This window comes from Pipistrellus hanaki (genome assembly GCF_964339955.1).
Source record: "Pipistrellus hanaki genome assembly, chromosome: 3".
Taxonomy (NCBI): domain Eukaryota; kingdom Metazoa; phylum Chordata; class Mammalia; order Chiroptera; family Vespertilionidae; genus Pipistrellus; species Pipistrellus hanaki.
Window position 1 is genome coordinate 130,150,341 of NC_140505.1, and position 17,716 is coordinate 130,168,056.

General features: G+C 40.4%; 1 protein-coding gene across 1 annotated transcript; it reads right to left on the minus strand.

Annotated features, from left to right (window-relative positions):
* Positions 1 to 1,750: 1,750 nt before the first annotated feature.
* On the minus strand, positions 1,751 to 14,442 carry LOC311620022 (KRR1 small subunit processome component homolog). Its single transcript, XM_084878920.1, has 10 exons — positions 14,164 to 14,442; positions 12,024 to 12,196; positions 10,298 to 10,432; positions 9,867 to 9,992; positions 9,691 to 9,774; positions 8,533 to 8,589; positions 5,688 to 5,858; positions 3,147 to 3,224; positions 2,945 to 3,038; positions 1,751 to 2,012 (listed from the first exon to the last, which is right to left on the minus strand). Exons 1-10 carry the CDS (start codon positions 14,237 to 14,239, stop codon positions 1,870 to 1,872), a joined length of 1,137 nt encoding a protein of 378 aa, XP_084735046.1. The 5' UTR covers positions 14,240 to 14,442; the 3' UTR covers positions 1,751 to 1,869.
* Positions 14,443 to 17,716: the final 3,274 nt, after the last annotated feature.

Below are 17,716 nucleotides of genomic sequence, written 5' to 3' on the forward strand. Positions count from 1 at the left end.
AAATCGTCTATGGCTACTCCCACTTTTCTATGAATAAGCACTGTTTTCAGGCTGCCAAACTATGACTCTCAGTATGTAACCTAAAATGAGCCAGCTAGATTTAGGTGATTCTAAATAATTCCACAGGCCATCATTAGTATAAACATTTTTACATAACTTGTTGCATGCTGATTCAGCTCTAAGTAATCTGGCTTTACCACTGTACAATTTGCTATCTGTTTTATCACTTCCCTATACTCAGAACAGGGTAGTAATTAAGGAATTTGACTTATGGAGACCTTGCCTTTTTGTAATCTTGGAAACAAAAATTAGAGATTACAAAAAGGAATGAGCTAAATGTTTGTTATCCGTAGAGAAAGCACTAAAATACCTGTATTTCCCTCCCCTCAAAACCAAATGCTAGGTCATACCCTGTTTCCCTGAAAATAAGACAGTGTCTTATATTAATTTTTTCTCCCAAAGTTGCGCTAGGTCTTATTTTTAGGGGATGTCTTATCTTTCAACGCGTTAGGTCTTATTTTCGGAGGATGTCTTATTTTCGGGGAAACACGGTAGTTATATGGGGTGGGACAAAAGTTAGGTTTATAGCTGTTTGTATAGAAAATAATACAAGAATAAATAATAATACGAGAATAAAATGTGCCCTACTGGTGTGGCTCATTGGTTGAGCATCAACCTAGGAACCAGAAAGTTGCAGTTCGACTCCCAGTCAGGGCACACATGCTTGGGTTGCAGGCTGTATCCCCAGTAGAGGGCATGATTCTCTCTTGATGATTCTCTTTCATCACTGATGTTTTTCTCTCTCTCTCCCCCTCTCCCTTCTTCTCTAAAATCAATTAAAAAATATATATAATAAAAACCTGTGCTTTGTGTACTCAACTGTAACATATTTTTGCCCAAACCTGTATATAAAAACTAACCAATGGTGTCAGATATTCTATTTGATGGATAATTACAATAGCCACATTACCAAAATCTATATAAACAACCTAAAGAATTATTTTAAAATCATGCTAGACAAAACCTGCCAGGAAAAGATTAGGTGCAATGTATACCAAGACATATATACCATTCTCTAGTATAAAAGTTTTCAAAAAACCATGGATAATATAATCTATATATAGAAAACCCTATTATGCTTAGAGTCTGTCTGACTGGTAGCTATGATGCACACTGAACCACCAGGGGGCAGACACTCAATGCAGGAGCTGCCCCCTAGTGGTCAGTGTGCTCCCACAGTGGGAACACTGCTCACCTAACTAATGGGCGCCAGATGCTGGGCTGGGCTCATGGCTGCTGAGCACAGCTGTGGTGGTGTGAGTTGCTCCCAAGAACACTCCCCCAGCGCGCCCTTCCCCCATCCGGACCAGGACCAGGATCAGGACTGGCATCAGGGCTGACTGGGTGCAAGCCCACGACTGCTTCCTGGCCATGGGTGCGCCGGTATCACCCGAGGACGGGTGCGTGGAGACCGCAGTGGAGCAGCAGTGAGCCTCAGAGGCGGCGGCAGGCACAGCAGGGCCAGGATGAGCAGCTCCCAGCCAGGGCTCCGGCTCCTCCCCAGACACCTGCCACTTCACGCACTACCACATCCCTTGGGGTATGCTGGGACTGCAGGTTTCAGCCTGATCCCTGCAGGCCAGGCCGAGGGACCCCATCGGTGCACAAATACATGCACCGGGCCTCTAGTAATTTGTTTATAAATAATAGTCATATATATATAAACATTGTTATAAAGAATAAAACAAACTCAGAAAAAAACAATCAGAGTATTACTTCCTACACATAAGGCAACTAATGCCCCAGTACCTCAAAGTCCTTTATAAAAGGAGATAGCTTAATAAGTTCTAGGTTCAGGGTATTTTTGTATTACTTTTTCTTCTTCTTTTTCTTTTCATCTACTTCCATTTTAAGCTTAACTTCTTCAGCTGTGAGAGCTCCCAGTTTCTTATTTTTTGCTTTCTTAACCTTTTCCTTGATGGCAGCCACATCAATTTTAGTTTCAGTAGAAGCTAGACAAATAAAAACACAATATGTGTAATTCTTTAGATTTTTCCAAATAAAATATAAAGGATATGTATATTTAGTACAATAATTTCAGAATATTTATATAATTGGAAGGTCATGCTATAAAATATAAAACACCTGCTTAAAGAAAAGTTAGAAATTTAAGAGAAAAAAAAAATTAAAATACTTTACATTCTTCACTCCCCTTCGATCATACTTCAAGTTAGATTATTTTTTACTTATATTCTTTTCCACATTTTGGAACTTTACAGCACTCATTAATATGCCAATTTTCCATCTTACCTGTTAAAATAATCTAGACTTATATTTCATGAAGAATATTACATGTCATCCTTCCAACTTCCATAATTTAATTAATTAATCATGAAATTATAAGTCAAAATATTCTCTAATACCACATAAAAATTTAAAGTTTTCCAAATGTTAGTTCAATGAAGGACTAGTATTATTTTGTTGGTGTCCTTTGGCTCAAGATAACGAAAAATCCATGGTAACAATATAGGAATAAAACGTAAGCTATAGATCACATGAGAGAAGAAAATCACAACCTCAGAGGAGCTGCTTTTGAAAGGTGTGATAGCAGAGTTCAGGGATCTCACAGCTTTACTCTTATTTTTACAGAAGAGTCACTCTCTGGTTTATATCTTTCAAAACAAAAGGTCCTTCTCAAACACATCCAGATCCAGGAGAGGACTATCAGTCTGGGTACTTACACGGGGATTAGCTGCTACTAAAGTACAAATCACCCCAGTTGTTTCCTGTCCCTGGGATTAGTGATTAATGAAATGCTAAGTGAATTAACAGCAGATATGGTTATTTCCTTACTTAACACTCAAATTTAGGTAAATTCACTAAGGGTTTACTCTTCAGATAACAGACTTTTATATCACACCAAGAATTGGAAAACAAGCTTTACCTTCCTTAGGTTTCAAAACTGGCTTTTCTTTAGGTGGAATAAAAGCTCTGTTTCTTTCCTCTTGTCTCTTAGTGAGAGCTTCTGCTTGTTTAGCCTATTTTAGTAATAAAACATACATTAGTGAAACATAATTTATAGCTAATTAAGAATTCAAGTTTCTATGAACTTCGTTATTAATGTTGTGAGTTAGCCACAGTCTTACCTTTATTGCTTCCATTTTCTGTCGCTTCTTTTGACTTTTCTTCAGAAAGTATTCACCACTAGCCAATTCTTTATCAATCTGTTGAAATAATGTAAATGAAAGTCATTTTCTAAGGAAGAAATGTCACAAGGTAAAGACAGAGGCTCAAAAATCTATGATTAATTCATAAAGAGAATGACAAAAGAGAAGGAAACATACTCTAAATTGAATGAAATATGTCCACAAAAGCATGGAGGTAGGAAAGCAGGTGAAGTGTTCAAGGAATACACAGGAGACTGCTTTAAGTAGGGTGGAAGGTCAATAATTCAAAAAGTTTAATAGGAAACTGGAAAAACAGTTTGAGTAAGGTTAAAGAAACTTGAATGTCAGGTGAAGGAGGTGGGACATGATTTAGAAATGACTCAAGTTTCTGAGAAGAGTGAAGAGAGCAAAGCAGGATGTTTTTTAATATAAGCTATTTTCCCCTCTCAATCCTCACCAGATGACATGCATATAGAGAGGAAGGTAGTGGGAGGAGAAAGAGAGAGACAGACAGACATCAATGTGAGAGAAACAAACACACTCCCCAACTGGAGATCAAACCCACAACCCAGGTATGTGCCCTGAGTGGGAATTGAACCGGCAACCTTTTGGTGCAGAGGACAAAATTCAACAAACTCAACCACTCAGGCCAGGACTGACCAACATTTTTTAAAGTATAAAAGAATAGAGAAGAGATAAAAATCTAGAATAAAGGGTAGTGGTATGCAAAATAAAAAGCAAGATTGTCAGAATTTGGTGACTAAAACACTAATAAGAGAAAGTTACAGCTCATTCATTCACTATATAGTTGACATTGATCATTTATCTATCTTGCATGTACACAGCATTATTATATCTAAGGCGATGTTCTAAAGTCTTTACAGACTAGAGGTCCGGTGCGAGTGGCCCAGTGGCTGAGTGTGGACCTATGAATCAGGAGGTCATGGTTTGATTCCTGGTCAGGGCACATGCCCAGGTTATGGACTCAATTCCTAGTAGGGGACGTGCAGGAGGCAGCCAAACAAAGATTCTCTCATCATTAATGTTTCTGTCTTCTCTCCCTCTCCCTTTTCTCTGAAATAAATAAAAATGTATTTTAAAAAGTTAAAAGAAAAAAGAAGTAGTACAGCAGGTGTTATGGGATAGGGTTTAGTAACTGGATCACTCCACTTTGCCCCAACTGTCAATTTCTTTCTGGCTTCCCTTTCTTCCTCTCACTGAGGAAACCTCATGATCGAGCACTTGCACTATTTTTTCACCATGACCATCATTCCTTATTTCCTCTGACCTTTCATCAAACCTTCCCTGAAAAACTTCAAGCACAAGGCCGTGGAGGAGGAAGGCAGTACCCGGAAAGGGATAGGTTTACATGCTGAGCCTAAAGAACTAGCAGGAAGGGAAGAGTTTCCAAGGGAGGGAATAAGGAAGCAAGAACCCTCAAGAGATAGGTGAAAAGAGAATTAAAAGAGCAGGTCAAGGAAGAATTGATACACATGGGAAGATGTAGGTGGAAAAAAAAAAGGAAGTTGAAAGAGCTACTACCTGATGGTTTAAAATATTTCAGTAAAATAAAATTCAATGACATCTGCTAGGAGTGAGAGAGTGCTAGAAAATTAAGAGGATTCACAGAACCACCAGGCAATACTGGGGACTCACCTGAGGTTGGAAACATAAATTTAGAGTGGATATAATCCAAGTTATGACTCCTTCCACTTATGTGTAGTAGCCACATTATGGAAAAGAAGTCGTTTTAGAATTGGTCCAAGTTTAAGAGTTTTGCTGGGCAGGTGTGATAGGAGGAAAAGGAGCATGGAAGAAAACAATGGGCAAGATGGAAAAGGACATTTCGGAAAGAAAACCAGAGGACAATTGACAAAATGAGAGGTATTCTAACTTAGAAAAAAAGGAGAGCTATTAGATTAGAATTTAAGATTTCAAAACTGGAGCAGTAATATATCCTATGGTCATAGGAATTATGCTAAAGTAGAGCATTTTGAGTTAAATTGTTGAATTTAAAAAAAAAATATCTTATTGACTTTTTACAGAGAGGAAAGGAGAGGGATAGAGTTAGAAACATCGATGAGAGAGAAACATTGATTCAGCTGCCTCTTGCACACTCCCTACTGGGGATGTGCCCGCAACCAAGGTACATGTGCTTGACTGGAATCGAACCTGGGATCCTTTAGTTTGCAGGCTGATGCTCTATCTACTGAGGATCATGGTTAGGACAAATTGTTGAATTTTTTATCCATGGAACATTTACAGTGGCTATAGGGATATAGGTGACACCAACCACCTTGATATAGTTTACACTCACAATATGAAGCCCCCAACTCCATGCACTTTGCTCAAAATAAACCTCTTTACACTTATCTTTAGTTTCCTATATCTCTACATACTCAAACACATACACACATATTAACACAGCAATTTCACCTAAAATACCCTCAATAAAGTTTCTTACCAAACTGATGTAACAGTTTCTCCATCATGTAAAGCAATTCAACATTTAATACTTACCTGACTTTCTGGTTGTGGTGGTGGGAATGGTGTATACTCTTTCTTAACAGTTTTTTTCTTTGGTTCCTTGCGTTTATTCACATTTTTGTGCTTGAACTGTGGCAAAAATCTTTCCCAACTTTGTGATCTTAATTCGGAATCTTTTGCCAACTCTCGTTTAATCATTAAGGTCTTTAGTCATGCAATACATAAACAAGGTAAAAATGTTAATTTCATAAGTCATACATTTGTCAAATTAAGATATCATAAATATCCTTCTTATTACATAGATCTTAGTCTCTTAGGTAGGATTAAATCAATCCCCCCCCCCACACACACACACAAAAAGACTAAGTAATCTCTATTTTTAACCAAGCATAAAAAAATTAGACTAAGAAATTTCAAAATTATTAAAATAAATTGAGATGAAAGAGACTAATTCAGCTCTTCAACTATTATTTCTTTAAACCTTAAAACTCAACTTAATAGCAGGTAGAATCCTTAATAATGTTCCCTGAAAGCAGGAAGCTTTCAGTAGCACCTGAAATGTCGTGTGGGGGGTGTGGTGGTGGTGGGGGGAAGCAAACCTTCTCATGATTGGACAAAACCAATATTCTCACATTTCCTCCAAACCATTTGAGTTTTATAGACATTGGAACACAAAAGGATACAAACCAGGCATTAGGTGCATGACTAGTTTTTTTATCTTTAATGTCCCAATGTAACTTTGTGCACACAGGGAAAACTGTTTTTTTCATGTCAATCTAATATGAGACTTTTAAACTTAACTTCACAAAATTTAACTGGACTGCTCAACAAATACTCATTCTATATTCTATATAATAAAAGCCTAACATGCTAAGTGTCTGGTTGTTCAGTGACTGGTCTACTGTTCAACCAATCAAAGCATAATATGCTAATGATATGCTAAGGTTGCTCAACTGCTCCCCATGACATGCACTGACCACCAGGGGGCAAACACTCTCACTGGTAGGTTAGCTTGCTGCTGGGGTCTGGCCAATTGGGACTGAATGAGATGGGCCGGACATGCTGTGGAACCCTCCCCGCGGTCCCTTCCCAGCCCCAATTGTGCCCCAGTGGGGGTGGGGTGAGGGGTGGGGATGGGTCCCTCAGCTTGGCCTGTGCTCTCTCACAATCCAGGACCCGTGGGGGAAAACCGGTTTCTGCCCAATCTCGCAAGCCACTCCCCTGGGAGGGTGCCAGACGCAGGGCTCATAGCTGGTGAGTGTTGATTGGGAATGAGCCTGCAGCAGGTGCAGTGGGGCCAGGATGAGTGGGAGTGGCAGGTAGAAGCTGCAGGTGGAGTTGGACTGTGGGTTTCAGCCCGATCCCGTAGGCTATCCTGAGGGACCCTACCTGTGCACGAATTCATGCACTGGGCATCTAGTCATAAATAAAACTGCTCATTATAGCACAGTTACCTTTTCAAGAACAGTCATAAACTTTGTGCACACAGGGATATAACATCTCTCCCAAAAGGCTTACAAAACAGAGAAAGCAGAGCTATTTTGGGTAAGCTAAATAATTTGAGTATTAAGTCATCTCCTCCCCCAAACGTTTTAATGCAATTTAAAATATCCGAGGCTTTATTTAATAGAAAAAGGCAGAATTCTGAAAGAGCACATCTTTAAATGTAAAGATGGGCTCACAACTTCAGAAAACAGGATTGATATAATCTACGACAAATTCTGTGAAGCCTTTCTTGTATCAGAACTACATAATACACTAGGGACCCAGTGCACGAATTTATGCACCTTGAAAGGAATTGTGGACCGTGAGGTTGCCATGGGCACAGGGGTGGGTCTTAGCCCATCCCCCACGACCCCACCTGGCCACTCCCACCACAACCCTCAGTCTCCTGTCCGCCTGCAACTCCGCTTGAACCCGCTGACAGAGTGGAGCAATTGGAGCCAATGCTAGCAGTGGGTGTGAGTGGGGCCGGTGCTGCCAGTGGGTGCGAGCAGTGGTTGCTGCCCCAATCGCCCCTCAGCAGCAGGAGGAGGTGGAGAAGGCCTCAGGATGATTGGGGCTGGCAGCTGCCACTCGCACCTGCCAAGTGACTGTGATTGGTGCTGGGTGTGAGCAGCGGCTCCAGTGCCAGCTATGGGTGTGAGCAGGGCTGTCACTGGCAGTGGGTGCGAGTGGGGCTGGTGCTTGTAGTGGGTGCAAGTGGTGGCTGCTGGCTCTGATCACTCCTCAGGAGCAGGGGGAGGTGGAGAAGCAACTGCCACTCGCACATGCTAATGGCGCCAAGCAAATCAGGGCTGGTGGCGGCTTAGGCGCTGGCAGTGGGTGCAGGTGGGGCCAGCGCTGGCAGCAGGTGCAAGCACCCTGCAGGACTGAGGGGCACAGGAGGGAAGAATTTTCAGTAACCACCAGAGGCTTGTCCCTGATGACAGCAACAAGCACCCCACCTTGGTCTGGTGCCCCCGCTCACCTGCTCCAGCATCCCATTGTGGCCGATACCTGTCATGTTCTGTGCTCTGCCGCCTGCTGCCAAAATCAACCATGTTCAGTGTATATTCCCTGGTGGTCAGCGCATATCATAGCAACTGGTCGTTTAGCTGTTCTGTCGTTTGGCCTATTTGCATATTAGGGTTTATATATATAGATTACAGTGTCTCTGTCAATACTGGATTCCACAGAGACCCAAGCTTTTAAGGAAGTAACTTGAAGACTGGGTAGAATTGATTGGGTTGAATTCTACCTCTAATTTACGGAAAATATCTCTACTTTATCTGTTTTGCCCATTCAACTTTTATAAAAAATTCAATTTCAAAAAAGTTTTCTGTAGCTAAAAGAAGTCTGATAACCACTGTTACACAAATATATAATTAACACTCACTTTAATATTATAAATTGGGTGAATATTCTTCATAGTATCTAGGACTACTTTTCGAACCTGAAATTTGCAAAGAAAAACGAATTAGTCATTTATAAATATCTTAATGAACCAGGTAGAAAGGAATTACTATTATTGCAAAATATCCTACAAACAAGACAATGGTCGCCAAATTGAATAGTTCCTTCAATTGCTCTTAGTGGCTACTAGATCTTTCATAATAGTTAACCCTGGGTACAATGACGTTACTCAATTGTACCGTGAAAACGTGACACATTGAACAAGTGTAACACTCTGCAACTGTAATTTGGGGGGAGATGAATTCAGAGTCAGAAAATGTGGGCTCAAATAATGGGACTGCCACTTTATTTGGGAAAGACACTTAATTTTCCTGTTCCAGCTTTCTCATTTGTAATGTGGAAATGAAGATACCTCAAGGGTCTGTTGTAAGAACTAAATAACATATTTACACTTTGAGATTTACAAAGTATTCTATGTATTTAAGTTATTTGAGATTTACAAAGTATTCTATGTATTTAAGTTATTATTGCCCCATGAGAAAGGGTAGATCATATCTAAGAATGAGGTCCAAGAAAGTTCTATTAAAGGCCTTGGAAAGGAAGAAGCAAGACCTCACAGCCAGATCCAGATAACAGTATCAAAGGGAGTCAATTGGAACAGTATCTGCTCAACAGAGTTCCTCATAACAAGTTAAAATAAATGTTAATGAAAACATTAAACTCAAACAAAAGGAAATGTATCATAAAGGAAAAATCGAGTTTGACCTCGACTAACTGTATACATTTCTGCAAATAACAACATCTATTCAGTTCCCTAATATCTAAACACATGTAACTAACTACATCATGTTTCTCACATGTGCTACAACTAAGAGCTTAAATACCCATTTAAAATTTGTAGTGGAAGGAGCGAAGGTGTGAAGAACTAATTGAGATGTGTGTAACTGTCAAAGGTTGGTCATAATATGTTAATGTCTGGGAGCAATGACTCCCTCAAATTCCACAACGTACAAAGTACTTACTAATAAAAAATCAAACAAAGCACATCTTAAAACAATACAATAATCATAAAACCATATATTATAACCAAATTGTTTAATTTGTTCTCTGCTGAAAATGAACTAAAGATATTAAGTCTCACCTCTTTTAAGCCACTAAAAGGTCCAATGGCTGAAACCGTGTTTCCCTGAACCATAATGTAACAGTTTGTTAAGAGCTCCAATGCCTGTATCAAAGGACAGTAAGTTGAAATTCAGTTGAAATACACTGAAAAACTAATGACAAAAAAGATACTAATTTTCTACAGGTAAAAAGTACCTTTAATGTAGATCCTTTGGGACCAATAAGCCGTTGTCTTCTTTTTACAAATCTTTCTTTATTTCTTACTAATGAACCTATTTTAATGATGTCACATGCAATATCATCCTGAAGAATTCGTACTGCCTTTTGGAAAAAAAAAAAAAAATTCCACCAATATTCTTTACAAATACATTTCTTTTCAAAGTCAACACTGATATCTAAGCAGAATAATGGAAACTCTATGGAGGGAGGGAGGGAGGCAGGGAGGGAGGGAGGGAGGGTGAGAAGGAGAGAAGAAGGGAGGGAGGGACGGGTGGGTGGATATAGTGCTGTGTTATATCTCTAATGGCACAAAGAAAACAAAATCTCTGGACGGGTGGGTGGATATAGTGCTGTGTTATATCTCTAATGACACAAAGAAAACAAAATCTCTGTAACTGTAAATTTACCTGTTCAAATGAAACACTCCTTGCTAACAGTTTTATTAGGTCTCTGGCCCTAATGATGATGTATGGATCAAAAGTCTTCTTTGTTGTACAAACAGTCATGCTGCCCTCGATCAGGTCCAGGGTTGCATTAACATGCTACAAAAAGGAAAGACCGAGCAAGCTGCATAAAAATGAGTTGTTTTAAATACTTATATAACCTATCCTAATCTAACGAGTAATTACTAGGAATTAATCTCTCTAAAATTCTATCAACTCACTCCTTGAAGAAGCTGGATAGTTAATATAAAGAATGCTTACTTTCATACTTCAAAGAATATAGAAACTCAGGCAATTGAAACTATTTATACTTACTGGAGTTTAGAATACTTTGTACTTACTCGAATAAAGATAATCTCTAGTTTAAAAAATACGTATCAATCCAAATGAAGCCATACTTATACTCACATGCTATTTTCTCACATATAAGCATATTCTGAAGAATACTTAAACATAGTGAGTGATGAACTATTCAACATAAAGCTGGGTCTGTATGAATTTATGAGAGAGAGAGACACCACATGCAGACAGCTAAGAAACATTGCTTGCAGTTTGCAGAGTCACCCTCATATTCAATGGGCACAAATGAGAATTGAGTCCAGAGCAGTCTCTCAGTTTGAGAAATATATTTCATGTAACAACCTAGTACACATACATATCCTATATAATAAAAGCTTAATATGCTAAGTGTCTGGTCTACAGGTCAGCTGTTCAAACAATCAAAGTGTGATATGCTAGAGATATGCTAAAGGCCACTCAACCACTCACTATGACGTGCACTGACAACCAGGGGGCAGACACTCCAACCGATAGGTTAGCTTACTGCTGGGGTCCTGCCAATTGGGACAGAGCAAGACAGGTCAGAAATGCCTTGGAGTCCTCCCATAGTCCATCCCTGTCTGACCAACTTCCCGTGTCCCTTCCTGGCCCTGATTGTGCACTGGTGGGGTCTCTCGGCCTGGCCTGTGGGACCCCTTGGGGGATGTTGGAGAGCCAGTTTAAGCCCGATCCTGCAGGCCAGGCCAAGGGACCCCACCTGTGCATAAATTCATAAAATGAATCAAAAGCCTCATAAAATTATCCTTACCACATGTGACACATTCATTTTTTAAAGATTCCTTATATGCACTAAATTGACGTCTGGATCCACTAATGGATTTCAACCCACATTTGAAAAACAACAACAAATATACTACTCTAGGGGCATGGCAGCAGCAACAAACAGGAAAAAGATGGCACATCCACATCTTACATTTAAAATGAAAATTAATGGAATAATGGAAACTCTAAGGATGGAAGGAGGAAGGGAGGGAAGGGAAGAAGGGAGGGAGGGAAAATTAATCAATTAGATAGAAACATGTCTGACTCAAACTGTGCAGGTTTGTGACAATCACCATAGTACAAAATAAGCATTCTGAAACGTGTGAGTTCATAGATGAGTTTCAGACAGTCCATCAAATCCCTACAATTTTAAAGATATGTGCATTTTTCAGTAATCTATTATTCACAAAATTAAAAACACAAGTATTACGATAATAAAGCTTATGTAGGCTGTTTAAAATACCAAAGGAACCAAATTAGTCAATTATGCTGGCACCTTAAAAAAAATCTATAAGCACATGCACATTTACTTAAAAGTAAAGGTAAAGGCAGGAGCAAAATCTCAAAGAAATATATAAAATATGCATACATGTTCATTCAAGGCTTTTTGAACCAACGGCCAGCACTCTTTCAAGTAAGCCTCTCTATATTTTGGGAACAAAGTTGCAAAACTGCTTTCCTCCAAGAGTCCTCTGGGATTGTCCTCTTTGGAAAAAGCTGGTTCCTTCCAACCATCAGGAACAGTGAGGAGTTCTGACTCATCTACAGGAAAAACAAAATGAAACACACATCAGATTTTAGCCCACTTTTATATGCAGAATAGGGTCCCTAGGCCTGGCTGGCTATAGGGGCCTTCCTTCATTCCACATCACCCCCGCGTTGGTCAACCCATATCATAGCGAGCGATCGAACCCCCGAGGGGACACTTTGCATATTAGCCTTTTATATATAGACTAGAGGCCAGGTGCACGAAATTCATGCACGGGGCGGTAGGGGGGAGAGGTGTCCCTCAGCCCAGCCTGTACCCTCTCTAACCTGGAACCCCTCATTTAAACCAGGAATAGGACATCCCTCTAACAATCCAGGACTGCTGGCTCCCAACTGCTCGCCTGTCTGCCTTCCTCATTGCCCCTAACCGCTACTGCCTGCCAGTCTGATCACCCCCTAACCACTCCCCCTGCCAGCCTGATTGATGCCTAACTACTCCTCTGCCAGCCTGTTTGTCCCCAACTTCCCTCCTCTGCCTGACTGGTCATCCCTAACTGCCCTCCCCTGCAATGTTGATCGCCTCCAACTGCCCTCCCTTGCAGGTCTGGTCCCTCCCAACTGCCCTCCCCTGCTGGCCATCTTGTGTCCACATGGGGGCAGCCATATTGTGTGTATGAGTGATGGTCAATCTGCATATTACTCTTTTATTAGATGGGATAGAGGCCTGCTGCATGGGTCGGGCCAGCTGGTTTGCCCTGAAGGGTGTCCCAGAACAGGGTGGGGGTTCCCTTGGGGTGTGGGGCGGCCTGGGCGAGGGGCCTGTGGTAGTTTGCAGGCTGGCCACATCCCCTGGTGACCCAAGCGGAGGCCCTGGTATATGAATTTATTTAACTTCTACAATTTAAACTTTGTAGCCAAGCCTCCTGCTTGCTCCGTGGCTGTCGCCATTTCTGTTTGGATTTGTTTACCTTCTATAATTGAAACTGAACCTCTGGGCCGAGGCACAAGAACCTCTGTTTTAACAATCTCATCAGGAGATTCTTTTGCACACTAAAGTCTGAGAAGCAGGTCTTGATAATCCATGTTATCCAATTCAGTCAGGTAAACCTGCTTTCTGCTTCTTACTTACACTTTGCTATTTCTGGATGAAATCACAGAGAATTAGCTAATCTTCATATATCATTACTTCCCAATATCCTTAATAAAAAGTTGAAATCAACAATTGTCATTATTTAAAATGCACATCTGACCAAGTTCTTACCCAATTTAAATACTTCAATGGCTATGAATTTAAAAAATGGCAAAAAAATATATAGAATTTTCACAACAGAGGAAGTAAATACAAATAGCCCTAAAACATGTGAAAAGATGTGCAATCTTACCAGTAATAAGAAAAGTTCAAAATAAAAACCAACTAGATTTTAAAATCCGGACTGTTTTAAAACGCCGAGGGACGCGGGGCAAGGTGTTAAAAATCGGGACTGTCCCGCCCAAAGCGGGCCGTCTGGTCACCTTAATTTAAAGGCAGGGCAGTCTGAAGAAAAGGAGCCGTGTCGTCTAATATTTTAACCATTTGATAAACAATAATAATAAATGATGCAATTCCCTCCTCTCTCCCCAGGAACTCACACTAGCATTCAGGACACGCCAGATACCTCCTCATTCATTCATTACCAGCGTCCACTCAGTAAGAACCTCCTACTCCCACCGCATCCCTCATTTTGGCAGCTACTTCCGCCCATCACTGCAAGTCAAAGGCTCTGCAACGCCCTCCAAAATATTTTAATAATTCCCACTTTACGGAAAACGAATTCCGCAACACTTTCATTCTGGGAGCCTTTAGCAAAAGCGATTAGTTAGGAACACGTGACCGGCACCCTATCCGCCAGACCGTTTCGCAGGCCCGGCCAATACCCCTAAAAACCAGCTCTTCTAGGTACCCAATTCCAGAGAAATTGGAATGCGTTACACGATCGCAACTAAACCTCCACACCCAGGCTCTGGCGCTCACACCACCTCACCTCGGTTCTCCTGCTTCTGCTTCTGGTTACGAAACCCACTTTTCCCAGCGGCCCCGTTCGCTTTGGGGGTCGCCATGTTCGAAACGCTCCCGTTACTACCGGAAGTGGAACGGTTCTTTAATCCTTCCGGCTACAGTCCCTGGACTCGAAATGAGTTCCGCAGAACCCAGACGAGGAGATCTGCGCAGTCTCCGTGCGCGTTTAAGCTAGAACCCGCGGATTTGTGTCAACTGCAGCGCTTCTTTCACGTAGCCCCGGGCTGCTTTCCCAGAATGCAGTGCAACCACGGAGTTTGGCTGAATGCTGGGAATTGTAGTTTAGCTCTGTAGGCAAGTTGGAGACCCGGGGGTGGGGGGGTGGGGGGGTGGGGGGGGGGTGGTGTTTGTCTGTAATTTTCCCAGGGCCTCAGAGTCTAAGCCGGGCTGACCCACTCAAAGGTTTGGCCGCAGAGTGCAGCCTTTTACTAAAGTCATTCCTTTGGTAAATATTTATATGATAGTCAAATATGTGGTAGACGTTGGGAGAAGGTACTAATATGAGAAATATGGTTCTCAATAGCAAGAGGTGACAGTAATAGCTTCCATTTACTGCGAGATTACTTTGTGCAAGGTACTTTATGTGTATTGTTTCTAATCCTTAAAACAAGACCAGAATTATACATTGAGAAAACCAAGGTTTAAATAAAAACTCATAAGACTTATAATTTTTTTGAAGATTAGTTTTCGAAGTCCTTGTTTCTGAAGGTGATTTTCTAGGGTATTGGTATTTCTCTTTCTAAGCTAGAAGGATAGCAATTAAGCATTACTTCTGAAGTATTTCACTTAGCCTAAGACTTCCCAAAATGACTAGCTCCGGCTACCCTTACACTGCCTATTAGCTTACTTCAAAGTGTGAGGTTCACCACTACTACAAATCTTTACACTTCTAGGATTCTAAAAGTTCTTAGACTCGCTAAAGATAACACTAATTTTGATGATTGTTTTTATTGCTTGCTATTTAAAATTTATTTTGCAGAATAGAAAAAGTTTGATAGGTTGAATTCCTCACATCAATGAAATGGGAAACAATTATCTGAAATCTATTCTTGTGCATCTTCTAGAAAGAATTCTTATGAGGTACATGTAGAAGAGAGACTGTTACCTAAGATAGAAGATCTCAAGATTATGTTAAGATTTTTGCTGTTATCCTATGTGTCTTATAGATGACAGGCAATGGTTTCATCTTTATATTCTTACAATCTGCTAAAAAAATGTTGACAAATTCCTATAACAGAACAAATAACAGATGAAAATTATAAGGTGAGAAGCAATCCTTCAATGTTCCCAGAAAACCTAGGAAGCAGGTTTTTTTTTTTTAAATTTTTTTATTACCCTTATTTAAAGAACTCAGTCATTAATAAATAGTGAGTTAGACTTCAAGTCTAGGCAGTCTGTTCTATTGCAAGGAGGGCTGGGTTTTCAGCCTCATTGCTTTTGGACTTGAGCTGCATCAGCCACCCTTCTCTGTGTCTTCAGCCTGCTGAAGATTTTGGGCCTTTCAGGCCTCCGTAATCACATGGCTATTATATAAATACTTTGGAGAACCCTGTCTAATACAGCAATTTATAGTAAATACAATAGCGAATAAACATATTATACTTAATCTCATTATTGTCAGAAAAGCATATAGATATCATTTTTCAGCCACCAGATCAGAAAAAAAAATATTTTAAATGATATTGTGTTGGAGGAGAGGGCAGGCTTATACAGGCTGATAGAAATGTCAACTCTTACTGCCTTCTTGAAAAACAATCTATCAATAAAAATATATACATATTCTTTCACAGTAATTTCCCTCTGGGGAAATTGTCAACTAGGAATAAAGCACCATTCCATTAGGAAGAATGTACAATTGTGTTGATTATTGTCTTGTATAGAACTAGTTCAGTGAAAGGTACTTTGGAGTCACACTGACCAGTTTAGTGCCTACTATCTGTATAGGCTCGGGCAAATTTCTTACTCACTCCTGTTCAGTTTCCTACAATGGAGAGAATAACCTTAACTCAGTGACTTTATACATGTCAAGTGCTGAAGAAGTGCTTTGCATATGAAACACACTCAATAAGTATTAGCTATTATTTATTTAGAGTGGCAAAAAATAAAAACAACTATCAATTAAAGATAAGTAAATTCATTATGCAACCGTTCATAAGAATTAATTAAATATATGCCGAGAACCCAGCCAGTGTGACTCAGTGATTGAGCATCGACCTATGAACCAAGAAGGTATAGTTTTGATTCCCAGTCATGCTGGGTTGTGGGCTCAATTCCCAATGGGGGCATGCAGGAGGCAGTGATCAATGATTCTTTCTCATGATTGATGTTTTTCTCTCTCTTCCTCTCTGAAATCAATAAAAATATTTAAAAAAATGTATATGTGTGTGGAGAGTTTATCCAGGGGCATTGAATGATAAAAATTAGATACAAAAGATGGGATAATTATATGTAATTATAATTATCCTATACAATAAAAGCTTAATATGCTAAGTGCCCAGTCGTCCATTCACCAATCAAAGGGTAATATGCTAAGGCCACTCAACCGCTCACTGTGAGGTTCACTGACCACCAGGGGGCAGACATTCTGACTGGTAGGTTAGCTTATTGCTGGGGTCCAGTCAATTGGGACTGAGCAAGACACGGCCAGACACCTTCTAGAGCCCTCCTGAGGTTCTTCCCTGGCTGGCCAACCTCCCGCATCCTTCCCTGGCCCTGATCATGCACCAGTGGGGTCTCTTGGCCTGGCCTGTGCCCTCTTGCAATCCAAGGCCCTTCGGGGGATATTGGAGAGCCAGTTTTGGCCCTATCCTGCAAGCCAGGCAGACGGACCCGCTGATGCATGGATTCGTGCACTGGGTCCCTTGTATTAAAATAATTAAATTAAAATTATGTATAAATGTGAAATTCTATTTTATAAAGCAAATCAATATTTCATTCAACTATTTATTCAGCATCTGTAATGTTTCAGGTACTGTTCTAAATATTTGGTTCTGTTCTGTGTGCTGGACATATTAATTATAATTATTATTTTACTTTATTCAGATTTTTAGTATTTTTTCTTTTTAAATATGTTTTCTTTATTTTAAAAAATGTTTTTATTGACTTTAGAGAGAGGAATGGAGAAGAATAAAGAGATAGAAACATTGATGAGAGAGAAACATCATCGTCTGCCTGTTGCACGCCTAACACTGGGGATCAAGCCTGTAACCAGGGCATGGGCCCTGCCCGGGAATAAAACCAGTGATCTTTTGGTTCATGGGTCGACGCTCAACCATTGAGCAACACTAGCTGGGAAGAAACTTAGTATTTTTCAGAATTAGGAGTGAGTATTTTCTGTATGCCAAGCACCATACCAGGGGCTGGAGTGTGATTTGACTGAGAAGCAGTTGGCCTGGGAGAAGCTCCATATGAATGACGATGGTAAGACATGGTGTGAAAGGCCTGGAAATCTGGGAGGAAATGATTGAGTGGAAGGGCTCTGTGAGTTCAGTGAAAATTTCTGGCTTTAGAAAATAAGT

What these genes read in the sequence shown, in the direction of transcription:
- LOC311620022 (XM_084878920.1), bottom strand. Translation starts at nt 14,239, where the DNA reads ATGGCGACCCCCAAAGCGAACGGGGCCGCTGGGAAAAGTGGGTTTCGT. An exon ending in GGAGTGTTTCATTTGAACAG is followed by an intron (nt 9,993 to 10,297) that starts GTAAATTTACAG and finishes TTTTTCCAAAAG; the next exon opens with GCAGTACGAATTCTTCAGGA. An exon ending in CCAAAGGATCTACATTAAAG is followed by an intron (nt 9,775 to 9,866) that starts GTACTTTTTACC and finishes CCTTTGATACAG; the next exon opens with GCATTGGAGCTCTTAACAAA.